This window comes from Oncorhynchus masou, chromosome 9 (assembly GCF_036934945.1).
Source record: "Oncorhynchus masou masou isolate Uvic2021 chromosome 9, UVic_Omas_1.1, whole genome shotgun sequence".
In the NCBI taxonomy this organism is placed as follows: domain Eukaryota; kingdom Metazoa; phylum Chordata; class Actinopteri; order Salmoniformes; family Salmonidae; genus Oncorhynchus; species Oncorhynchus masou.
Genome location: NC_088220.1, coordinates 44,905,418 through 44,932,552, shown reverse-complemented (window position 1 = coordinate 44,932,552; position 27,135 = coordinate 44,905,418). Strand labels below are relative to the sequence as shown.

The following is a 27,135-nucleotide window of genomic DNA, read 5'->3' as shown; positions in this document are numbered from 1 at the left end:
AACTCATTTCCGGTTTTGAGATCTAAATTTACCCAGGTACCGCCTCATTTGTCTCACGTGAACGTGCCAGAATATTGAGGCATATGCGCACTGTGTGGAGTTACCGACAACTTCAATGGTCTGTTATGAGACGAATTTTGTTGTCCCAACAGACTTGCATGATCATTGGGGTGGCTGAGCTGCAAGAGCCCTTTGTCAGTACCTAAAGAGGACTGCTACTAGCTAGAGAACTAGCTGACCAATTCATACGATGTTTCCAGCTAGCAGATATTCAATTCAAGGTAAGTTAGGTAGCCATATATATTCTCTGTCTTGCCTTTGGACACTTTATGTTCCCCCATTTTGTAAATTATAGTTATCTATAATTTGAGAGTGGCACGGACTAACATTTACTTAGTAAATACGGTTGACATTAGCTTTGTGGAATCTTGAAACGCACGTCTGGCACCTTTGCCCGGTTTGCTAAGCTAGTTAGCTAAGCTAAATATAGGGCAAAGTTGAAGTCAAATACTGTTATAATATAGGTCACTAACGATTGTCCTTTGGTCAGCCAATGTTAGTTTAGTACGTGCAAAAATACATTGAGTATTTTGTACGTTAACTAATATTGAACTAAAGTAATATTATTAGTTATGCACTTTCAAAAGTAATTGGCTGACTATCTTAGCTAACTAGCTTGACCGTGAGTGTCAATATTGACAGTTGTGACGTCGATCTAATGACAAGCCAAGGCACGAATCATTGTTTATCTCGGGAAAGCTAGCAGTATTTGTTGACTGCTATAGGTGATAACTTAACTGGCTGATACCAGTACTCTTTTGCTGACAATCTCATGACCTAAATTGACGTGGATTTACATGCCTATTGACAATTGCACATCAGTGGCGGTTGGTGCCGTTCAAAATTAGGGAGAACAAAATAAGTATATGGCCTTATTTCTATTACAGATGACTCATTCATATACTGTACCAGTCACCCAGCTCAATCTAACATAGATGGGTTTACGCTTCTACGGGATACTAAAATTTGCCTAATACCCATCATGAGGTTGCTACAACCTAGCCTACAAATGAAAGTTAATGTAGGTGCTTAGTTCGAGAGATAAATTGGATAAATCAAGATGACAGTGAAACTTACAATACCGACCTTGCACACTCTTGACTGCATCAAGCTGATCAGGGGTGTAATCATTTAGTCAAAAATCAGTTTTTATTGGACAAATTCCAGTAGGTCCCTCCCTGTTTCATTCCATTTAAGAAATGTTTTGCAACAGAATCAGCAGAATGAATTCCCCCCAGATCACCTGCACACACAGTTCACTCTCATAGCAGCCACAAAGCATGCATCAACATCACTTCGCGGGTTGTTTAATTCCTCACATTTACGCCCTCTTCTCCTCTCATCTTTTCCCTTTGCTTGTGGACTTCAGTGCACAACACAACCGCAGTCTGACCAGGCGCAAAAACCTCTCCAAGCCAAACCTTCATACCATAACCGCTACTTAGCCTACATCGATGTTACCATACAGTGCCTTGCGAAAGTATTCGGCCCCCTTGAACTTTGCGACCTTTTGACACATTTCAGGCTTCAAACATAAAGATATAAAACTATTTTTTTTGTGAAGAATCAACAACAAGTGGGACACAATCATGAAGTGGAACGACATTTATTTGATATTTCAAACTTTAACAAATCAAAAACTGAAAAATTGGGCGTGCAAAATTATTCAGCCCCCTTAAGTTAATACTTTGTAGCGCCACCTTTTGCTGCGATTACAGCTGTAAGTCGCTTGGGGTATGTCTCTATCAGTTTTGCACATCGAGAGACTGACATTTTTTCCCATTCCTCCTTGCAAAACAGCTCAAGCTCAGTGAGGTTGGATGGAGAGCATTTGTGAACAGCAGTTTTCAGTTCTTTCCACAGATTCGATTGGATTCAGGTCTGGACTTTGACTTGGCCATTCTAACACCTGGATATGTTTATTTTTTAACCATTCCATTGTAGATTTTGCTTTATGTTTTGGATCATTGTCTTGTTGGAAGACAAATCTCCGTCCCAGTCTCAGGTCTTTTGCAGACTCCATCAGGTTCTTCCAGAATGGTCCTGTATTTGGCTCCATCCATCTTCCCATCAATTTTAACCATCTTCCCTGTCCCTGCTGAAGAAAAGCAGGCCCAAACCATGATGCTGCCACCACCATGTTTGACAGTGGGGATGGTGTGTTCAGGGTGATGAGCTGTGTTGCTTTTACGCCAAACATAACGTTTTGCATTGTTGCCAAAAAGTTCAATTTTGGTTTCATCTGACCAGAGCACCTTCTTCCACATGTTTGGTGTGTCTCCCAGGTGGCTTGTGGCAAACTTTAAACGACACTTTTTATGGATATCTTTAAGAAGTGGCTTTCTTCTTGCCATAAAGGCCAGATTTGTGCAATATACGACTGATTGGCTGCTTGGCTGCATCTCTGATCAGTCTTCTCCTTGTATGAGCTGAAAGTTTAGAGGGACGGCCAGGTCTTGGTAGATTTGCAGTGGTCTGATACTCCTTCCATTTCAATATTATCGCTTGCACAGTGCTCCTTGGGATGTTTAAAGCTTGGGAAATCTTTTTGTATCCAAATCCGGCTTTAAACTTCTTCACAACAGTATCTCGGACATGCCTGGTGTGTTCCTTGTTCTTCATGATGCTCTCTGAGCTTTTAACGGACCTCTGAGACTATCACAGTGCAGGTGCATTTATACGGAGACTTGATTACACACAGGTGGATTGTATTTATCATCATTAGTCATTTAGGTCAACATTGGATCATTGAGAGATCCTCACTGAACTTCTGGAGAGAGTTTGCTGCACTGAAAGTAAAGGGGCTGAATAATTTGCATGCCCAATTTTTCAGTTTTTGATTTGTTAAGACTATCCAATAAATGTCGTTCCACTTCATAATTGTGTCCCAGTTGTTGATTCTTCACAAAAAAATACAGTTTTATATCTATGTTTGAAGCCTGAATGTGGCAAAATGTCGCAAAGTTCAATGGGGCCGAATACTTTCGCAAGGCACTGTATTAACAGCTAACATGTAGTAAACCCACAAACCAGGTGTACAATCATGCAGTACAGTGTACAGCAAGTAGTTTAGCAGTTACACTGGCGGACCCCAATGGCAATAAATTAATAAAACCCGAAAGCTTTGCTTAAATTGGAAGAGTTGCAGTGGTGGATAGCCTTAGCCTACTAGCTACATGAATAACATTCCTCTCTTTTTCAGTCAGGTTGATGAGTAGGCTAAATTAGCTGCATAAGCTAAGTGAGTGAAAGGTAAACTAAGACGAGAAGAATATAAAATATAGCTCTGCTGCTTCATTAATTTTTGAAGAAATGAATTTGTTCAACTGTTAAGCTATTGTCTTTCTCTCCGAGTCAACTATTCACTGCATTATATGCACTGCAGCTATAGGTTATGCTTTCAGTACTATATTAATTATCTGATCCTTTGACTGGATGGACAACATCAGTTCATACTGCAAGAGCTATAATAGGTTGGAGGACGTCCCCCGGAAATCGATTATAATTACTGTGTAAATCTATGGAAAAGGGATGTGAATCATGAGCCTCCTGGGTTTTGTATTGAAGTCAATGTACGATGGGAAATAGCTGCCCACCGGCTACACCATGGTGTAACCCTAGAGGCTGTTGAGGCTACTGTAGAACTTACTTGCAAAACAGTTTTAATCAGTTATTTGGTGACATGAATATATTTACTATAGTTTTATCTAAGGATCATTTTTGTTTAAAGTTTCACTGTTTTTATGAAATCTGCTGAGTAGGATGGTCCTCCCCTACCTCCTGATAAACCTCCACTGCTACATACGCCCATACAAATCTCATAGGCTGCTACACAGAAGAATAGTGACACGTTCAGTTGCAATGTATTGTACAGCGTAACAGTTCTGCTGTATGACCCCAATAAAACTTCCATAATGACTTGAGTCATTAAACAAAGTCATGTCTTGAGAGTCCTTTTTACTGTCTGACTGTGCATAAGGTAACATGTGTACACACTGAAGGTATACAGTTGGACCTCACCTTATCAGCTTCCTCGCCAGTCCGTCGGCACTGACCGGATCTGCCTTGTTTTTTTGCAGCCCAGAGGTGTATACGAGCATTGAAAACAGTGCAAGCGGAACATTCACCTCCACAGCACTACACGTGGAGATGGAATTGCTCGTCTGCAGTGATGCCTCGCATAACATCACACTACACAATCTTCCCCAGGGACAAAGACCCACGATGGGAAGGTACAGTGTAATTCTCACCCTTGACACACTGTCTGTAATGGAATGTGTTATATTATGCAAGACCCAAACACCTTTGTTTTTTTCACCTTATACCAATGCTGATAACATTTGAACTGATCTCATGTGAGAGAGTGGGGAATATTAGATTTGTCTTCCTAAAACAAACATATTTGCAGTGTTTTCCTCTCGTGTTGGCTATACAGACAGTTAACCACTCCTTTTCAGCCAGGTACTTTTTTACAATTCGTAAGTCAGAATAAAAGTTAGCTGAGCTCGGTCCCGCTAGAATAAACAATATGCATCTTCTAGTGAGCTATTCATAGGACAGGCGCCCATCAGTCAAAGTGAGCGATAACAGGGAAACACTGTTGGTTTAACAGTCTGCTGTCTGTCCCACCTCCCGTTGTGTATGCTGCGGTTGAAGTCAAATTTCTTTACACTGAGGGAGAGGGCATGATGCTCCTCTATCTATTTGAGTCAACCTTTTGTTTACTAGTCCCTTTGCTCTAACCTCTAGGCTACCTGCTGCCCTCTACATTTGCAAACATTTTCTAAAAACCTGTTTTCACTGTATCATTATGGGGTATTGTGTGTAGATTGAGGAAAATGTATTAAATATTTTTAGAATAACACTAACGTAACAATGTGTAAAAAGTGAAGGGGTCTGAATACTTAATGAAGGCACTGTATATAGTATTTTCAAAGATTTATATAGGTCTACTGATTTAGTCCAAGTGTTGACAATGGAGTAATCAACTGCTGCTTTCTGCGTAGCAAAACCCATGATTAACACCTGCTTCATTTTTCAGTCATACCTTTTATTGCAGATAGCTGAAAAAATGCCTCTTAAAAGGAAGCTTGAAGCCTTTGAAAGTCGGCAGACTCTTAAAAGATTCTTTAAGAAGAAGTTGTAAAACAAGTTATTTTATTTTATTAATGACATACTGCAATTCAAAGAGTTGCAAACACTTAATTATTTCACTAATGTAACTGATCTCTTAACACCTATGGACCCAGAGCTTATTTTTGAACATTTGTTCTGTTTATTTTAGAGGCCATTTGAGAAAGTGCCCATCACACAATTTGAATTGAACCTTTTATTTATTAAATAAATTAAGTAAATAGCCCAAATTCTGTTTTGATAAACTATTTGAAGAACATACAATTGTTTCAATTCATATCTTGCAGTAAAATACTTTAATCTCGAAGACAGGTTAAATGTACAATATTTAAATAAAAAAAGTCACTTTGAAAATAGGCCTGATCTTCAAGGCCTAGAAAATTATATAACAATACTGAATTCATACATTTCAGTCATTTAAATTGTAAACACAATACCACAACTAATGTTTCCACTAGTACACTATTGTGCTGCTCAGACGAACAAGGTTCCAAACCCACTTGGTGACACATACCTATATTTGTGTATGGCGTTTTGTTTCTGTCCAGGTGTGGAGATGGAGCGGTTTGCTGACGAGGCTGATGTGGTGATAGTGGGAGGGGGTCCCGCGGGGCTGTCGGCAGCCATCCGGCTGAAGCAGCTGGCCAAAGAGCAGGAGAAGGAGCTGCGTGTGTGCCTGGTGGAGAAAGCGTCTCAGATCGGAGCACACACCCTCTCCGGGGCCTGCCTGGAGCCCAGCGCCCTCAACGAACTCTTCCCGGACTGGAAGGAGAGAGGGGTATGTTGGTGTCATCTCGTGTGTGTGTGTGTGTGTGTGTATATAGGGCCTATAGGCTATCTGTCTCTAGCTTCAATTGTATCTGTTAGGCTTGGGCGGTATACCATGCAATGATTTTTCAATACTGTTGAAACTATTTCCTTTACATTTTGTTTTATAAATGTGAATATTTGTAGCTACTTTAAGTAAATATTTGCAGTCAACTTCTGCAATACATTAGGAGATAAAGAAGATTGCGTTAATTAGGAGTTTTTCATTATGAAGCTTACATGTAAGTCCCCAGTCACGTTGTTTGTTTACAAGCACACAATGAGAGACCGGCACCTTGAGTCACTCACTGTTGTGCAGCAGTTACAGTATGGAATTCACAGCTAGATACAGTGCATTCGGAAAGTGTTCAAACCCATTGACTTCTTTCCACATTTTGTTACGTTAGCCTTATTTATGAAATGGATAACATAAAATCTCAATCTACACACAATACTACATAATGACAAAGCAAAAACATGTTTTTAGAAATGTTTGCTAATGTATTTAAAATGACACTCAAATCACATTTACATACCCTTTACTTAGTACTTTGTTGAAACACGTTTGGCAGCGATTACAGCCTTGGGTGTGATGCTACAAGCTTGGCACACCTGTATTTGGCACATTCTTCTCTGCAGATTCTCTCAAGCTCTATCAGGTTGAATGGGGAGCTTCGCTGTACAGTTATTTCAGGTCTCTCCAGAGATGTTTGATCAGGTTCAATTCCGGGCTCTGGCTGGGCCACTCAAGGACATTCAGAGACCTGTCACGAAGCCACTCCTGCATTGTCTTGGCTGTGTGCTTGTCATTGTCTTGTTGGAAGGTGAACCTTCACCCCAGTCTGAGGTCCTGAGTGCTCTGGAGCAGGTTTTTAATCAATATTCTCTCTGTACTTTGCTCTGTTCATCTTTGCCTTGATCCTCAAGTTTCCCATTCCATGCCGCTGAAAAACATCCCCACTCCACCCATGCTTTACCGTAGGGATGGTGACAGGTTTCCTCCAGACGTGATGCTTGGCATTCAGGGCAAAGAGTTCAATCTTGCTTTCAGCAGACCAGAGAATCTTGTTTCTCGTTGTCTGAGTCCTTCAGGTGCCTTTTGGCAAACTCCAAGCAGGCTATCATGTGCCTTTTACTGAGTAGTAGCTTCTGCCTGGCCACTCAACCATAAAGGCCTGATTGGTGGAGTTCTGCAGAGATGGTTGTCCTTCTGGAAGGTTCTCCCATCTCCACAGAGGAGCTCTGTCAGTGAACATTGGGTTCTTGGTCACCTCACCAAGGCCCTTCTCCCCGATGGCTCAGTTTGGCTGGGCGGCCAGCTCTAGGAAGAGTCTTGGTGGTTCCAAACTTCTTCTATTTAAGAATGTTGGATGCCACTGTATTCTTGGGGAACTGTAATGCTGCAGACATTTTACAGTATCCTTCCCCAGATCTGTGCCTCAACACAATCCTGTCTCGGAACTCTTACAGACAATTCCTTCGACTTCATGGCTTGGTTTTTGCTCTGACATGCACAGTCAACTGTGGGAACTTATATAGACAGGTGTGTGTGCCTTTTCCAATCCATGTCCAGCCAATTGAATTTACCACAGGTGGACACCAATCAAGTTGTAGAAACATCTCAAGGGGGATCAATGGAAACGGGATACACCTGAGCTCAATTTCATGTCTCATAGCAATGGGTCTGAATAGTTATGTAAAAAAGGTATTATTATTATTTTTTTTATAAATTTGCAAACATTTCTAATAACCTGTTTTTCACTTTGTCATTATGGGGTATTGTGTGTAGATTGAAGGGGGGGGGGGGGGGTGAATGAATTAATACATTTTAGAATAAGGCTAATGTAACAGTGTGGAAAAAGTGAAGGGGTCTGAATACTTTACAAATGCACTGTATGTCTACAGAAATAAGACATCCTGCTTCTATTGCCTGTTTGAGTGTTTGTTTGGTAGCCTACTAATTTCCGTGAGCACCAAGCCTCACGTAACCACATGTAGGATAAACAATTTCACAAATCTGACTGTTTTTCATCTTCGTTATGCTGTAATAAAGGCTTTATATGTTTTTTTCCCCCGTTAGAACAGCCTCTCTGGTATTACTTTTAATTTTGTGTTTACACTGTGTGTTTACACTCAAATGGTCAGAAATGATATTAATAATAACCCTCTTGTTATTATTACTATTATGATCATTATAGTAAGTAATATCATTATTATTAGTAGACTTAGTAGACTATTAGTAGTCTTGTATAACCACCATCGATGGAGCTGTAGTCCGAAGAGCGCATTCTGTTTTGTCTTTATACTGTAACTTTGGCCTATGATTCATACAGTAGCCTAAGTAATGAAGTAATCATTCATTTGTTCAAGTCATCACACAGCATACGGGTCATTCATGATTTGAAATGCAATCAAGCATTTTAGTTTTAAAATAAAATAACCACAACATTTTTGGGAATAATTAGCTGTAAACAATAAATAAACTCTTCCATTTTGGCAGTTGCTTTCACGAATGCTTGCGACTGATTTCGTTTTTGCAGTAATAAATGCTTTACAAAAAAAAAACATTACAACGCTTATCATTTATTTAGTGTTGACATTGTTCTAAACAGTCAAACTATATTGCTCCTTAACTTATTTTTCTTGATCTCCAGTATTTTCCACAACTAGTCAAATGTATTCCACACACCTGACTTCCCCTTTACGTCCTGAGCAACCAGTAAACAAACATTCCCCTGTTTCAAGTTGTCCTCCGCATCCATTTTGCTGTCACGTGTTAATGTGTTCAGAGTTTGTCATAACCATTTTATTGATGTGATTATGATGTGCTATAGGTCAGGCCCATGTGATGCATGCATGTGCCATGGAAAGAGAGCAAGAGTTAAGGTAGAAGGGAATGTTTTTCCTTAACAAATGAGGGATTTCGGTAACAGAACCTTTCAGTCAGAAATGGCTGTCATTTTGTTGCCACTTCAGCAACACGGACAGAGTGATAAACACTGATGTTCTGTGCTGGCCGCTGCAGCAGGAAGGAGTGAGAAACAACGGGTTTTAGTCAGTCACTCGCTGTCTCTATAAAAAAAAAGTATATACAGCGCAGCAAGTCTGAGCCCTGCCCGCACAATCAAATCAATTGCGGTCAGACTCCCTCTAGTTGCGTCTTATTTCATCAAACCGTGCGCTTAAAGCATTAGACAAACTCAGTGCATATAGTTGATTAGATTAAAACACACAGGGGGTGTGTGTGTGTGTGTGTGGCAAAATACACAAAAAATGTTGACCAATCAATTGGTCGAAAGAACAGACGACTCTTGGTCGACCAAGATAAAAAAACATTTTTTTTTTTAAATCTCTTTTCCCTGGGACAGCCCTAATCTACTCGCTTGCTAATGTGTGTATTTCTTATTCTGGGTAATAGAGATGCGCAGCGATATCAATAATTAGCTGGCAAGCCTTTAGGGCTATCATGGCAAAGTTACTTTACTGGTGACATGCACCCAGGGCAAATTGGAATATTTCTGCAAAAATTTGATCTATGTGCTAATATTTGGATGTTCCTTACATTATTCTGTTAGTTATAGCAGAGTTGGAGTCAGTGGACCATAGACATTCATGAATTGAATTACACTCCTGCGGAGATGTGCCCTATCTAGTTCTATGGAGAGAGGGATAGATTTATAAATGAAATGCACTCCCGTCTGAGGGCTGCTTCAGCAGGTCCGTTGAAAATGTTCAAATGTCATCCAGAGGAAAGAAGCATCTCCACACTGTCATGTTCTGACCTTTATTTCCTTTGTTTTGTATTTATTTAGTATGGTCAGGGCGTGAGTTGGGTGGGCAGTCTGTTTGATTTTCTATGATTAGGGATTTCTATGTTTCGGCCTAGTATGGTTCTCAATCAGAGGCAGGTGTCATTAGTTGTCTCTGATTGAGAATCATACTTAGGTAGCCTGGGTTGCACTGTTTGTTTGTGGGTGATTGTCTATATTGATGGCTTGTTTCAGCGCAGCTCGCATTAGCGTCACGGTTGTTATTTTGTTGACTGTTTTTTTGTATAGTGTTTCTGTGTTCAGTTCTTTCTTTAATTAAACGTTCAACATGAACACATATCACGCCGCATTTTGGTCCTCCGATCCTTCTCGCCTCTTCAGATGAAGAGGAGGACGACCGTGACACACACTGAGTTCACTCTGCAGGAGTTTCTTTCCACTGAGAGAGATTTCAAATGAAATTGTCCACAACTCTGCTCTCTATTATTTAAGTATTGAGCACGTCAGTCTATAGAAAGGTTGCCAGTCTATGGAAAGGTTGCCAGTCTATGGAAAGGTTGCCAGTCTATGGAAAGGTTGCCATTCTATGGAAAGGTTGCCAGTCTATGGAAAGGTTGCCAGTCTATGGAAAGGTTGTGAGGGGAAATATGCAGCATAATTCACAGATACACACAGGATATGGACCTGGCATTTTCTTTTTGTCTTTTTTTTAGTCTCAGACATTACATTTTAAGTAATTTAGCAGATCTTAAGCCAAATGGCTCCTGTAAGTCACTATTGTTAAGTGCCTTGCTCGAGGGCACATCGGCAGATTTGTCGGCTCAGGGATTCGAAACAGCAACCTTTCAGTTACTGGCTCAACGCTCTTAACCTCTACCTGCCGCCTTACCTAACTGCAGACATAACTATCACAGACATACAGTGCCTTGCGAAAGTATTCGGCCCCCTTGAACTTTGCGACCTTTTGCCACATTTCAGGCTTCAAACATAAAGATATAAAACTGTATTTTTTTTGTGAAGAATCAACAACAAGTGGGACACAATCATGAAGTGGAACGACATTTATTGGATATTTCAAACTTTTTTAACAAATCAAAAACTGAAAAATTGGGCGTGCAAAATTATTCAGCCCCCTTAAGTTAATACTTTGTAGCGCCACCTTTTGCTGCGATTACAGCTGTAAGTCGCTTGGGGTATGTCTCTATCAGTTTTGCACATCGAGAGACTGACATTTTTTCCCATTCCTCCTTGCAAAACAGCTCGAGCTCAGTGAGGTTAGATGGAGAGCATTTGTGAACAGCAGTTTTCAGTTCTTTCCACAGATTCTCGATTGGATTCAGGTCTGGACTTTGACTTGGCCATTCTAACACCTGGATATGTTTATTTTTGAACCATTCCATTGTAGATTTTGCTTTATGTTTTGGATCATTGTCTTGTTGGAAGACAAATCTCCGTCCCAGTCTCAGGTCTTTTGCAGACTCCATCAGGTTTTCTTCCAGAATGGTCCTGTATTTGGCTCCATCCATCTTCCCATCAATTTTGACCATCTTCCCTGTCCCTGCTGAAGAAAAGCAGGCCCAAACCATGATGCTGCCACCACCATGTTTGACAGTGGGTATAGGGTGTTCAGGGTGATGAGCTGTGTTGCTTTTACGCCAAACATGACGTTTTGCATTGTTTCCAAAAAGTTCAATTTTGGTTTCATCTGACCAGAGCACCTTCTTCCACATGTTTGGTGTGTCTCCCAGGTCGCTTGTGGCAAACTTTAAACAACACTTTTTATGGATATCTTTAAGAAATGGCTTTCTTCTTGCCACTCTTCCATAAAGGCCAGATTTGTGCAATATACGACTGATTGTTGTCCTATGGACAGAGTCTCCCACCTCAGCTGTAGATCTCTGCAGTTCATCCAGAGTGATCATGGGCCTCTTGGCTGCATCTCTGATCAGTCTTCTCCTTGTATGAGCTGAAAGTTTAGAGGGACGGCCAGGTCTTGGTAGATTTGCAGTGGTCTGATACTCCTTCCATTTCAATATTATCGCTTGCACAGTGCTCCTTGGGATGTTTAAAGCTTGGGAAATCTTTTTGTATCCAAATCCGGCTTTAAACTTCTTCACAACAGTATCTCGGACATGCCTGGTGTGTTCCTTGTTCTTCATGATGCTCTCTGAGCTTTTAACGGACCTCTGAGACTATCACAGTGCAGGTGCATTTATACGGAGACTTGATTACACACAGGTGGATTGTATTTATCATCATTAGTCATTTAGGTCAACATTGGATCATTGAGAGATCCTCACTGAACTTCTGGAGAGAGTTTGCTGCACTGAAAGTAAAGGGGCTGAATAATTTTGCACGCCCAATTTTTCAGTTTTTGATTTGTTAAAGTTTGAAATATCCAATAAAATGTCTTTCCACTTCATGATTGTGTCCCACTTGTTGTTGATTCTTCACAAAAAAATACAATTTTATATCTTTATGTTTGAAGCCTGAAATGTGGCAAAAGGTCGCAAAGTTCAAGGGGGCCGAATACTTTCGCAAGGCACTGTAACGTTGAGAGTACATCACAGTCCTAGAAAACACCATGATCTTGCCCAAGGGAACATCTTGCAAGCAACACCTAGGCTAAAAAAAATGAAGTGTTCTGTTATTTGTGTACTCTTCTCTTAGGCACCCTTGAACACACCAGTGACCGAGGATTTGTTTAGTATTCTAACCGAGAAGTATAGAATCCCTGTCCCAATGTTGCCAGGTAAAGTCACATGCATGTTTTACAGGACATCTTTTCAAATGACAACTCTAGCTTGTCACCTGTAAGCTCTGTCCTAAACATAAAGCTATTCTGGTATTAGCCTTGACTGTGCAGTCTATTTCATTTTTTGATTTTTTTCCCCCCACAGGTCTGCCCATGAACAACCATGGGAACTACATTGTGCGGCTGGGTCACTTTGTACATTGGTTGGGAGAGCAGGCTGAGGAGCTGGGAGTGGAGATATACCCAGGCTACGCTGCTGCTGAGGTGTGCACCGCCCACCATTCTTGACAATTTCAGAAAACACAGGCCATCTTACTAATATTGGCATGATAATTACCATTGACAAGCTACATTGATCTTTCCTGGAACGTCATCTTTTTCTCAGTAAACATTTACATAATTGAATGCCTTTGACCAGATCTGCCCTACCAAGCAAAAAGGCAGTAACTGCTCATAGCGTGGAACCGAGAAAAAGGGCTTTTATTTACCTTGGTTTCACAGTAACTTTATGCAGTTACTGCTAACATGACCCCCATTTTCTCCTGAACACAGTACAATAGAGGCAGGATACTTGTCCACATGATTAAGCATGCATTTAATGTAGCAAAAATGACATTAACTCATTTTCAAACAAATGAGCAGTTACTGCCTTTTTTCTTGGTATGGCAGAGATATAGACTGATATTTTGAGCCAGCTCCGTTTTCATGCCTGAGATCGATTTCACTGATGCGTTGACGTATCGACGTATTGATCGTGTTTTCTTGAGGTGGCATTCCACTTTCAAAAGTGTTTTAATTTCAGATTTTGTTTTTCAGGTTTTGTTTCATGAAGATGGAAGTGTGAAAGGAATTGCCACCAATGACGTGGGCATCGCTAAGGATGGTTCGCCAAAGGTAAACTTATGCAGATTTGTGTCAATAAAATGGACTCATCACTGTACGGAAAGTCTTTAAGTGATTTTCATTGGACAAAGTACAAATGTTTTTCTCCTATGTATGGTCACTTTGTACAGTATAGAGTTTGACTGTAAAAACTGAGGAAGAATCAGCACTGAATAGAATATAATTTGTTTTATGAAAGCGACAAGTACTCTATATCATCGACTGCATCCTTATGTAATACATGTATCACTAGCCACTTTAACTATGCCACTTTGTTTACATACTCATCTCATATGTATATACTGTACTCGATACCATCTACTGTATCTTGCCTATGCTGCTCTGTACCATCATTCATTCATATATCCTTATGTACATATTCTTTATCCCCTTACACTGTGTATAAGACAGTAGTTTAGGAATTGTTAGTTAGATTACTTGTTGGTTATTACTGCATTGTCGGAACTAGAAGCACAAGCATTTCGCTACACTCGCATTAACATCTGCTAACCATGTGTATGTGACAAATAAAATTTGATTTGATTTGAAGTAGCCTCATCCCTGGTGTATCAGAATAACATTCTCCTCTCAATTTGCCTCTGCAGGATGTGTTTGAGAGGGGGATGGAGCTCCATGCTAAAGTGACCCTGTTCGGAGAGGGCTGCCACGGCCACTTGGCCAAGCAGCTCTACAGGCAGTTCAACCTCAGGGAGAACTGTGAACCACAGACCTACGCCATTGGCCTGAAAGAGGTAAAATCCCAAAGCAACTGTATTTGGACCGAATAAACAAATAATCTGTTTTTAATCATACAATACAGATCTTCATGTAGCCAAATCAGAATGTCATATTCATTACATTTTTGTCATTTAGCAGATGCTTTATGCACAACGACTTACATGAATGTTGTTTTTCTGTCTAACCAGCTGTGGGTGATTGATGAGAAGAAGTGGAGGCCGGGCAGAGTGGAGCATTCGGTGGGCTGGCCGTTGAACAGGAACACGTATGGCGGCTCCTTCCTCTACCACCTGAACGAGGGCGAGCCACTGGTGGCCTTGGGCTTTGTGGTGAGTCCCGGTTATGGCAGCCATTTTGGCTCCTTGCAATGGATGTCAACTGCCAAACTACCATTCATGCTAACACTTGGCAACACTAAATGAAATAACATTTGTAAAACTGAGGTCAGTGTATAACAATGCACTATACTTCTATCCTTCTTTATCTTCATTAGGCCAACTTGGGCCTAAAGGGACAACTTGATGAGATAATTCAAACTTTTATGAAGATCATACATTGAGGTCAATGACAGATTGTATCCAAAAACCTAATGCTGTGTATTTCCCCACTTCCAGGTTGGTCTTGACTACACCAACCCCTACCTAAGCCCCTTCAGAGAGTTCCAGCGCTGGAAGCACCACCCCTTCGTTGCCAAGACCCTGGAGGGAGGTGACAGAATCGCCTACGGAGCCAGGGCGCTCAACGAGGGAGGCTATCAGGTGTGTGTGTATTTCTTTATGTACTATTCAAAGGTATGTGTGTAGCTCTGCGCAAAGGTTTCTGTTCGCCGATAATAGCCAGCTTTTCGGTGATTAATAAAATTGGCACCCATAAATTGCCTGGGAGAATAAGAAAATAAATCCCATTGCAAAATAATGCTTTTTAACCTATTCATTGATGGAAATACCAGTCGATGGAAATACATTTGACTGGTCACGCTTATCATCCTATAGGTTAAATGCATAATTACGTGGAATTGAATTAGCGCATGTACAGTATTTCTGTATCTTATTTATCACATGCGTACAGCATATAGATACAGAGCCTTTGAGTGGAAAATCTGTCACACTCAAACAGCAAATGCACAGGCAACGGAAGGCAGGCTTCCTCAGCTCGTCACACACCACTTTCCAATGAGCTGGAGGCAGTATGCATTTTGAAAACGTATACTTAACTGTTTGAAACCCGAACATTTTACTACATATTATGAGGCATGTCTTACCTTGCTTCAAGGAAGCCTAGCTAAAATCAGACCATATCCGTGGTGGCAATTCTTCTGTATCAACTTTCTCTCATTGTCCAGTAGCCAAAGGCAAAATCATAGTCATATTAGCAGCCCATGCTAGTTGTCGCATATTAGAGCTCCCCTCTTTCAACATTTCAAACAGTTATATTCATCTTTGTCACATGAAACCGCTTGCATGTGTTGATGCACTTTCGCAAGGGTGATTTCCAATGAATTGCATTATGGAACAAACATTTGCGCGTTGTGCACGTTGCTAAGTTTTATGTAAAGAAATTAACAGCTTATCAACATTTTTAAGCTAAACATTCAGATCTGTTGCATCAGACTCATTGCTTTTTAAGGTTTCTTTTTATGTAGCCAAGGGCCCACTGGTTGCATGAATTTGGGATCTATCGTCCCACAACTGTTCCAGGGTCTGTTTTGAATAAGCTGTTTCTTTCTCGAAAAGCTGACCAATACAATAGGTACATTTTTCTACTATGGGGGATAGTAGATTGACATAGGCTAGTGTTTTTGCTGTTTGTTACTCATCTTGTTGGCTGAGGAAAAGTACACGTGGAGAGTTATTCTAACATCTTCAAAATGCACATCTGAATTCGGTAAGAGGGACCACACATTGTTGCATCCTCGACTTGGATATTCTTTTTATAATCTAATTGGGATTTCTCTCATTCTGAGCACCATGGATGGAATCCCTAATCAGGCCCGGTAAATAAAAATGCTGCCTGTCAAATGTCCTGCGCCACATTTTTGTAACTTTAATGTGTGTCTCGGCATCAAAAATGGGAAATACGTGAATCTGAGGTCAGGTTTTCCACTGGTTCTTATTCCATGAAAGCATTTTCCCATTACATTCATGATTATAATCTTTACCGGTCTTCCTCCATCCAGTGCCTCCCTAAAGTGACATTCCCTGGGGGGATGCTTATCGGATGCAGTCCGGGCTTCATGAATGTACCAAAGATCAAAGGCACCCACACGGCCATGAAGAGCGGCATGCTGGCCGCAGAGGCCATCTTCCCCAAAGTGACAGCCGAAGACCCAGCATCTGAAACGGCAGGTAGGTTAAACCAGACCAAAACCTTTTCATTTGATTTAAATGCTCCCCAACACACACACACACACCTCTCACTGAGTGTAAAGTGAAGCCAAAGGCACATTTCTACATTATAAAATATGCGATGAATACACTATTAAAGAGTGTAATTTGTTGAGACATTTATCGCTAATGCTAATTGGGGGGGGGGATATGTTAATTGCTTCTCTCCAGTGTGTCATTTTTGTAAGTAAATTAATGGAATTTTATTTGATAAAAAAAAAAACACAAAGTAAATGAGCAATTTTAATTTGTGGGTGCAAGATCATCTCTAACATTTTACTGTCATCTGAATAGAATTATACTTTTCTGGTAATTTGTCTTCCAGGACTTCACATACCGGAGTATGAGGACAATTTGAAGAAGTCTTGGATCTGGAAAGAGCTGTATGCAGTGAGGAACATCAGGCCGTCGTTCCACAACTACTTTGGACTGTATGGGGGCATGGTCTACACTGGCGTCTTCTACTGGATACTTAGAGGGAAGGAGCCATGGACACTGAAACATGCAGGTGCAGCATATTAATGATTTGTATGACGTATTCATCAGGAAAGATGGTCCGTTTCTGGTTCGGCCAAGTTGTTATTGGACAAGGCAACAACTCAGTTTTGCTATATGCACATCAAAATCATTCACTCATGCTAAGAATTGCCTCAAGGAACAAACCAATGTTTTATCTGGCCTGCAACCAACTGAGGTTTGATAACTCCCAACTCTTTTACCCTAGGCTTGGACTCAGCCCAACTGAAACCGGCTAAGGAGTGCACGCCCATCGAGTACCCCAAGCCTGATGGCAAGCTGAGCTTCGACCTGCTCTCTTCTGTGGCCCTGAGTGGTACCAACCACGAGGGGGACCAGCCCCCCCACCTCACCCTGAAGGACGACAGCATCCCTGTGGCCAACAACCTGGCCATTTACGATGGGCCCGAGCAGCGCTTCTGTCCAGCAGGTACCACTGATGCACAATTACAAATCCATCCTTAGCCCATACAACACAGGCACTTAATTTAGATCTGAAAGGTTTGGATAGGTATAAGCAATAGGTCATTATCAATAAAACGTTACAATACAGTGCAGAGCATTCAATCTTTGACATTTTGCGTAGTTTAAGGGATTGTTAAATAAATGTTATAGCTACCTAGCCAACTATTTGACTTTAATATAGTCACACCTCGAAGAGCATAGTCAGAACTACACATTTCCGATTATTCCACATTTAGCAAGTACAACAGTGCTTTTTATGATCAGTAAACATGAATTGATCATGTCATTTCAGATATGTGAGGAATAGCCTATCCATTGGCATGTAGCCAGCTAAGCAAATAATGTGGCATTTAGTTGCTTCAACGGATTAGACTTTTGAAAAGAGCTTGACATCGGCAAGTCCTCGTCCTGGTAAAGTTGTCAGTCGGACTACTGTCATTACCACTATAGATGGCAAGCAAATCAAACAATATTTGGATATAGCCATCTAGTTTATCCCCTGAAAGTTGGCTTGTTAACTTGTTGCGTCAAGCAATCCTGTATCTGGGAGCGTAATCATAGCCTCAAGCTCATTAGCATAACGCAACGTTACCTATTCATGAAAATCGCAAATGAAATGAAAGAAATATATTCACTCACAAGCTTAGCCTTTTGTTAACAACACTGTCATCTCAGATTTTCAAAATATGCTTTTCAACCATTGCTACACAAGCATTTGTGTAAGAGGTATTGATAGCTAGCATAGCATTAGCCTAGCATTCAGCAGGCAACATTTTCACAAAAACAAGAAAAGCATTCAAATAAAATAATTTACCTTTGAAGAACTTCGGATGTTTTCAATGAGGAGACTCAGTTAGATAGCAAATGTTCAGTTTTTCCAAAAAGATTATTTGTATAGGAGAAATCGCTTCGTTTTGTTCATCACGTTTGGCTAAGAAAAACCCCAGAAAATTCAGTCATTACAACGCAAACTTTTTTCCAAATTAACTCCATAATATCGACAGAAACATGGCAAACGTTGTTTAGAATCAATCCTCAAGGTGTTTTTCACATATCTATTCGATGATAAATCATTCGTGGCAGTTGTATTTCTCTTCTGAAGAAAATGTAAACATACACGCAGCTGGAGATTACGCAATAATTTCGACGGAGGACACCAAGCGGGCACCTGGTAAATGTAGTCTCTTATGGTCAATCTTCCAATGATATGCCTACAAATACGTCACAATGCTGCAGACACCTTGGGGAAACGACAGAAAGTGTAGGCTCATTCCTGGTGCATTCACAGCCATATAAGGAGACATTGGAACACAGCGCTTTCAGAATCTGGGCCATTTCCTGTTTGAAATTTCATCTTGGTTTCGCCTGTAGCATAAGTTCTGTGGCACTCACAGATAATATCTTTGCAGTTTTGGAAACGTCAGTGTTTTCTTTCCAAAGCTGTCAATTATATGCATAGTCGAGCATCTTTTCGTGACAAAATATCTTGTTTAAACCTCTTGATACTACCCATCCTGTATCCGGGATCGTGAATACAGCCTCAGGCTCATTACCATAACGCAACGTTAACGATTTCTGAAAATCGCAAATGAAATGAAATAAATATGCCTGCTCTCAAGCTTAGCCTTTTCTTAACAACACTGTCATCTCAGATTTTCAAAATATGCTTTTGAACCATAGCAAATCAAGCATTTGTGTAAGAGTATTGCTAGCTAGCTTAGCATTTAGCGTAGCATTTAGCACGCAACATTTTCACAAAAACCAGAAAACCAAATAAATAAAATCATTTACCTTTGAAGAACTTCGGATGTTTTCAATGAGGAGACTCTCAGTTACATAGCAAATGTTCAGTTTTTCCTGAAAGAATCTTTGTGTAGGAGAAATCGCTCCGTTTTGTACATCACATTTGGCTACCGAAACGAACCGAAAATTCAGTCACCAAAACGTCAAACTTTTTCCAAATTAACTCCATAATATCGACCGAAACATGGCAAACGTTGTTTAGAATCAATCCTCAAGGTGTTTTTTCACATATCTCTTCATTGATATGCCGTTTGTGGAAGCCTGCTTTTGTCTCAGAATCCCATGGAAAAATACCAGCAGCTGAAAATGACGCAACAATTTCGACGGAGGACACCAAGTGGGCACCTGGTAAATGTAGTCTCTTAAGGTCAATCTTCCAATGATATGCCTACAAATACGTCACAATGCTGCAGACACCTTGGGGAAACGATAGATAGGGCAGGCTCATTCCTGTCGCATTCACAGCCATATAAGGAGACAATGAAAAACAGAGCCTCAAAAATCCTGCTCATTTCCTGGTTGCAGTTTCATCTTGGTTTTGCCTGTAGCTCCTGTTCTGGGGCACTCACAGACAATATCTTTGCAGTTTTGGAAACGTCAGTGTTTGCTTTCCAAAGCTATCAATTATATGCATAGTCGCATCTTTTTGTGACAAAATATTGCGCTTAAAACGGGCACGTCTTTTTATCCAAAAATGAAATAGCGCCCCCATAGATTTAACAGGTTAAAACGGGAACGTTTTTTTATCCAAAAATTAAAAGAGCGCCCCCTATATCGAAGAAGTTAAGAGATGTGATCTGTTAATAGCTAGCTAGCCAATTTGACATAGGCTACATTGATTGATAGACCATCATGTCTGTCAGCAGCAATCGTGATTAACCCTAGAGTCATTTTACGTGGCCTTGCTGAAATCAAATTAGCATAAAAACATCCCCATAAAAATCTCTGTTTTAAGCTAGAGATATCTGTTTTGCATGGGCTCAATACAACACATTGGCGGTGAAAAGTGGCAGAGCTACAGCTGTGTTTCAGACCATGAGACATCCCGAAAATCGGTTCTCTCACAAATGTCTGTAGCGTCGGAATGGTTTGGCCTAAAAACTATTATGACTCCCTTATGGAAAGGTGAGACTCTTACGAATACCTACATGTTTTGCTCTACAACCCTCACAAGCGTCACGGGACTCGTCTGAACTCGGTACCGCTGATCTGCCAACTTCTGTCTGTAGCGTCCCAACAGTTTGGGCTACACACTAATATGATCCCTCTATAGAAAGGTGACTCTCTCACGGACACGTATCTGTTTTGCTCTAGGACGCCCACAAGCCTCGCCAAAAGGTAGCCCAGTACCAGTTTCGAAAATTAATTGCAGTATTTATGGAAGTAGTTTAGTGGCTAAAAAAAGGGTTAAGTGTCTTTTTCTTCTTATCTCTGATATAGGACAAACACTTTAAAACAAACTTCCCTTTGATTAATATGTTTAGCCAACTGTACAAAGTTTCTACTGGTAGCTTGCAAAGTAAACATTATCAGCTAACTGTACATCAGCAAATGTGCCCTTCTGCTGCTTGACAGGCAGATCCCACAAAGGTTGGGAAATGAACCTAAACCACTCATACTTGTCAATTATAGTTCACTTTTATTTTAAATCACTCAAATATCCAATTAATGGTGTCCAATATTGAGCGAGAGAGAGGCTACCCTCACGTATCTGAAATTACATGATCAATTGATGTTTACTGATCATGAGAAGCATGCAGTTAACTGCTGTATAACTCAAGCCAAATGTGCAATTGTTTTGCATGGAATAATCAAAAATGTATAGTTTTGACTATGCTCTTCAAGAGGTGATAATATTACAACCAAATGTTTAACGTTTCCTTGAAAACAGCATGTGTTTAAGATTGCTGTGTAATACTACTGTGGTGCTTTCAGGCATTGTGAGATATAATAATCTGTGCAGCGCGACTGCAATGAGAACGACCTGGAACGTGCCCAATAGCTCCACCTAGGAGGTATGGAGCAAGGCCAGGGATCTCTGTGGAATTGAATATTACTGTCCACTGAAACACCTGACCCTCCATGAATAAAGCTCAAGCCCACCATTGCCGCTTCCAAGTGCTGTCATTGCCTGCACGACCAGTATGACTCAAGACATTGATATTGATCAGCACAGCCAGGTTTATTCTCTGGAAGTCTCAATAAATGATCAGAGTTATATATATATATTTGTGAAATGGCCATCAAACCCATTACTGATACTAAGGCAGAGATGTAATACATGTAGTATGATTGAGTCGACATAAAAGACAACTGTTCTCCACAGATGTCTGGCCCAAATACTGTCCCCGGACCTGTTATTGATTTTGTTCATCTCTTTTATGGTTTTCCATCCATAATATAACTATTACATACATTGTTGAACTTGACATTTTGAAATGGGTGGTAATCTGATGGATAATGAGTAGGGACACATAATGGCTGTTTGGGAGGGCTGCACTGCACACAACAATCATGATTCTGGCTGCATAGCTATATTCACAAATCTATCATTAACCGACACTATATATACAAAATTATGTAGACATCCCTTCAATTTAGTGCATACGGCTATTTCAGCCACACCCGTTGCCACCCGGTGTATAAAATCGAGCACACAGCCATGCAATCGCCATAAACAAACATTGGCAGTAGAATGGCCGTCATAGGATGCCGTCATAGGATGCCACCTTTCCAACAAGTCAGTTCATAAAATGTTTGCCCTGCTAGAGCTGCCCCAGTAAACTGTAAGTGCTGTTATTGTGAAATGGAAACGTCTAGGAGCAACAACAGCTCAGCCATGAAGTGGTAGGCCACACGAGCTCACAGAACTGGACCGCAAAGTGCTGAAGTGTGTAAAAATTGTCTGTCCTCAGTTACAACACTCACTATCGAGTTCCAAACTGCCTCTGGAAGCAAAGTCAGCACAAGAACTGTTCATCAGGAGCTTCATGAAATGGATTTTCATGGCCGAGCAGCCGCACACAAACCTAAGATCACCATGCGCAATGCCAACCGTCGGCTGGAGCGGTGTACAGCTTGCCGCCATTGGACTCTGGAGCAGTGGAAACGCGCTCTCTGGAGTGATGTATCACGCTTCAGCATCTGGCAGTCCAACGGATGAATCTGAGTTTGGCGGATGCCAGGAGAACGCTATCTGCCCCAATGCTATCTGCCCCAATGACAACTGTAAAGTTTTTCATGGTTTGGGCTAGTTCCCTTAGTTCCAGTTCAGGCAAATATTAATACTACAGCATTAGTGACATTCTAGACAATTCTGTGCTTCCAACTTTGTGACAACAGTTTGGGGAAGGCCTTTTCCTGTTTCAGCATAATCCCCCCGTTCACAAAGCGATGTCCATACAGAAATGGTTTGTTGAGATCGGTGTGGAAGAACTTGACTGGCCTGCACAGAGCCCTGACCTCAACCCCATCGAACACCTTAGGGATGAATTAGAATGCCAACTGCGAGCCAGGCCTAATCGCCCAACCTCACTAATGCTCTGGAAGCAAGTCCCTGCGACAATATTCCAACATCAAGTGGAAAGCTTTCCCAGAAGAGTGGAGGCTGTTATAGCAAAGGGGGAACCAACTCCATAGTAATGCCCATGATTTTGGAATGAGATGTTTGAGCAGGTGTCCACATACTTTTGATCATGTTGTGTATGTAAGATCAGGAAAGTAAGGAGTGGCCTTTCTTTGCAAAACCAGGTTCATTGATAATCAAATATGAGTCACTTGAGAGCAGACCTACAGTAGTAGATAAAGGTATTCCACGGAACCCAAACCGGCTGTGCGTGTGCGCCATCGTGCATACATTTATTTTGTCCCCCCACACCAAATGCGATCACAACACGCAGGTTAAAATATCAAAACAAACTCTGAACCAATTACATTAATGCTTTTTAACCTGTCCCCTAATTAAACATTTAACAAAGAAGGGCCAGAAGTATACAGAATGGTGTCGTCTGCGTGGAGGTGTTTCAGAGAATCGCCAGCAGCAAGAGCGACGACATTGACGTATAGAGAAGAGTCTGCCCGAGAATTGAACCCTGTGGCACCCCCATAGAAGATTGCCAGAGGTCCGGACAACAGGCCCTCCGATTTGACACACTGAACTCTATCAGAGAAGTAGTTGGTGAACCAGGCGAGGCAGTCATTTGAGAAACCAAGGCTGTTTACTCTGCCGATAAGAATGTGGTGATTGACAGAGTCGAAAGCCTTGGTCAGGTCGAATACGGCTGCACAGGATTGTCTCTTATCGATTACAGTTATGATATCGTTTAGGATCTTGAAAGGGGCTGAGGTGCACCCATGGCCAGCTCGGAAGCCAGATTGCATAGCGGAGAAGGTACGGTGGGATTCGAAATGGTCTGTGATCTGTTTTGTTAACTTGGCTTTCGAATACCTTTTTAGAAAGGCAGGGTATGATAGATATAGGTCTGTAACGGTTTGGGTCTAATGTCTCCCCCTTTGCAGAGGAGGATGACCGTGGCAGCTTTGAAATCTTTGATGATATGAAAGAGGTTGAACAGGCTACTAATAGGGGTTGTAACAAATTCGGCAGATCATTTTAGAAAGGGTCCAGATTGTGTAGCCCGGCTGATTTGTAGAGGTGCAGATTTTGCAGCTCTTTCAGAACATCAGCTATTTGGGTGAATGAGAAATGGGGAGGCTTGGGCGAGTTTCTGTGGGGGGTGCAGGGCAGTTGACCGGGGTAGGGTAGCCAGGTGGAAAGCATGGCCAGCCGTAGAAAAATGCTTCTTGAAATTCTCGATTATCGTAGATTTATCGGTGGTGAATGTGTCCAAGCCTCAGTGCAGTGGGCATCTGGGAGGAGGTGCTCTTATTCTCCATGGACATTAGTGTCCCACAACTTTGAGTTTGTGCTACAGGATGCAAATTTCTGTTTGAAAAAGCTAGCCTTAGGAAAGCTAACAGCTTGTGTATATTGGTTCCTAACTACACTGAAAAGTTGCATATCACAGGGGCTATTTGATGCTAATGCAGTACACCACAGCATGTTTTTGTGCTGGTCAAGGGCAGTCAGGTCTGGAGTGAACCATGGGCTATATCTGTTCCTGGTTCAAAATGTTTTGAATGGGGCATGCTTATTTAAGATGGTGAGGAAGGCACTTTTTAAAGAATAACCAGTCATCCTCTACTGACGGGAGGAGGTCAAATATCCTTCCAGGATACCCGGGTCCGGTCGATTGGAAAGGCCTCCTCGCTGAAGTGTTTTAGGGAGCATTTGACAGTGATGAGGGGTGATTGTTGGACCGCAGACACATTACGGATGCAGGCAATAAGGCAGTGATCGCTGAGATCTTGGTTGAAGAGAGCAGATGTGTATTTGGAGGGCAAGTTGGTTAGGATGATATCTAGGAGGGTGCCCGTGTTTACAGCTTTGGGGTTGTACCTGGTAGGTTCATTGATCATTTGTGTGAGATTGAGGGCATCAAGCTTAGATTGTAGGATGGCCGGGCTGTTAAGCATGTCCCAGTTTAGGTCACCTAGCAGCATGAGCTCTGAAGATAGATGGGGGGGGGGGGAATCAATTTACATATGGTGTCCAGGGCACAGTTGGGGGCAGAGGGTGGTACCTGGTAGGTTCATTGATCATTTGTGTGAGATTGAGGGCATCAAGCTTAGATTGTAGGATGGCCGGGCTGTTAAGCATGTCCCAGTTTAGGTCACCTAGCAGCATGAGCTCTGAAGATAGATGGGGGGGGAAATCAATTCACATATGGTGTCCAGGGCACAGCTGGGGGCAGAGGGTGGTTGCAACGGTGAGAGACTTGTTTCTGGAAAGGTGGATTTTTTTTTTTTAAGTAGAAGCTTGAATTGTTTGGGCACAGACCTGGATAGTATGATAGAACTCTGCAGTAGTTTGCTACTCCGCCACCTTTGGCAGTTCTTGTCGGAAAATGTTATAGTTAGGGAAAGAAATTTCAGGATTTTTGGTGGTCTTCCTAAGCCAGGATTCAGACACAGCTATGACATCCGGATTGGCAGAGTGTGCTAAAGCAGTGAATAAAACAAACTTGGGGAGGAGGCTTCTAATGTTAACAAATGAGAGCGCCTGGGGAATGGGAGTGGAGCTAGGCACTGGAGGGCCTGGATTAACCTCTACATCACCAGAGGAGGAGTAGGATAGGGGTATGACTATAAGAGCTGGTCATCTAGTACGTTCGGAACAGAGAGTAAAAGGAGTAGGTTTCTGGGCGCGATAGAATAGATTCAAGGCATAATGTACAGACAAGGTTATGGTAGGATGTGAATACAGTGGATGTAAACCTAGGCATAGTGACATTGTCTCTAGAAACATCATTTAAACCAGGTGATGCCACCGCATGTGTGGGAGGTGGAACTGAAGGGTTAGCTAAGGGATATTGAGCAGGGCTAGAGGCTCTACAGTGAAATAAGACCATCACTAAACAGAACAGCAATGGACAAGGCATATTGACATTAGGGAGAGGCATGCGTAGCCGAGTGATTATAGGGGTCCAGTGAGTAGTTAAGTTGGCTGGAAACACGGTAATGTAATTGGTTCAGAGTTTGATATTTTGAACCTGCGTGTTGTGATCGCGTTTGGTGTGGGGGGACAAAATAAATTTATGCACGATAGCGTACGTGCGGTTCCGTGTTAGGGTTGTGTCAATTTGTTTTTCTTAAATGGGTATGTGAACAATAGGCTTTAGAATATCAGCTAATTGTAAATCGCCATATTGCCATTGTTGCATCACTGGCAAGATTTTCCCAAAAAATAACTGAATCACAACTGTAAGACCATGAACTCTGTGCATTAATAAGCAAAATTTGCTAGTGTCGAACCAAATTAAAACATGATACATGTTTTGAAAGCTGAGAAACAGCCCTTTCAAATGATAGGGCATACAATAGCATCTCATGGTGTAATCAGTCAAGAAAATGGCATAACAATAATTGGCATTTACAACTTCATTTTTTTCTGTACATACTTCACTAGGCCTATAGCCTAATACCCAAGTCAGAATGGGAAGAAATGTAAAAGCATGCAACGGAGACTAAATCACCATTGCCAAATGAGCTACTGGGTTAAGACTAGAATCTCTTTAATGGAGTACCCCAATCTAAAAACAAACGGTCCCCTACGATGCATAACTGCTTGGCCTTGCATTCTGGTGCAACACAAACATCATATCCTATTTTCTATCTTTCCTGTAACAATTTAAATGTACAGTGGATGGAATACATCTTTGCTTGCTGTTTCCATTTTGAATGATGCTCTTCTTTCCCCCTTTTTACTAGGAGTATATGAGTACGTTCCCCTTGAGACTGGAGAAGGTATGAGGTTGCAGATCAACGCTCAGAACTGCGTCCACTGCAAGACCTGTGACATCAAGGACCCCAGCCAGAACATCAACTGGGTGGTGCCCGAAGGCAGTGGAGGACCAGCCTATAACGGATTGTGATTCTCTTCGTTGAGGTGGCTGCAAAAACACATTCAGGGCTTGCAGAATACTATACTGTGTGCCTAGATATGAAACGGAATGCCACCATATTCTTTCAATATGGGAAAATGGTTATAAAATAAGTGGCTTTGGTTCATGTATGGTGTCCTGAATAATGCACGTCATAAGCAGAAAGCTGCATTGACATAACTTCAAAATAGACTAACTTAACCCACTTAAATGTATTAGCTATTGCAGGTACCATTTGCAACAGCGTATGATCTGAGAGATACTGTACATAATGTCATTAGTGGGACAAATGTATGTTGGTGAATAAATATTTGCCATGC

At 41.4% G+C, this 27,135-nt stretch overlaps 1 protein-coding gene across 1 annotated transcript; it reads left to right on the top strand.

The window, feature by feature from the left end:
* The first annotated feature begins 53 nt into the window (after positions 1–53).
* Positions 54–27,135, top strand: etfdh (electron transfer flavoprotein dehydrogenase). Its single transcript, XM_064974112.1, has 13 exons — positions 54–281; positions 4,140–4,292; positions 5,742–5,971; positions 12,441–12,522; positions 12,671–12,789; positions 13,342–13,419; positions 14,013–14,159; positions 14,334–14,474; positions 14,760–14,903; positions 16,322–16,490; positions 16,855–17,037; positions 17,254–17,475; positions 26,643–27,135. The coding sequence occupies exons 1-13, from the start codon at positions 251–253 to the stop codon at positions 26,804–26,806; spliced, it is 1,863 nt and encodes a 620-aa protein (XP_064830184.1). The 5' UTR covers positions 54–250; the 3' UTR covers positions 26,807–27,135.

What these genes read in the sequence shown, in the direction of transcription:
- etfdh (XM_064974112.1), top strand. Translation starts at nt 251, where the DNA reads ATGTTTCCAGCTAGCAGATATTCAATTCAAG. An exon ending in CCCTGTCCCAATGTTGCCAG is followed by an intron (nt 12,523 to 12,670) that starts GTAAAGTCACAT and finishes TTCCCCCCACAG; the next exon opens with GTCTGCCCATGAACAACCAT. An exon ending in TCAACGAGGGAGGCTATCAG is followed by an intron (nt 14,904 to 16,321) that starts GTGTGTGTGTAT and finishes TCCTCCATCCAG; the next exon opens with TGCCTCCCTAAAGTGACATT.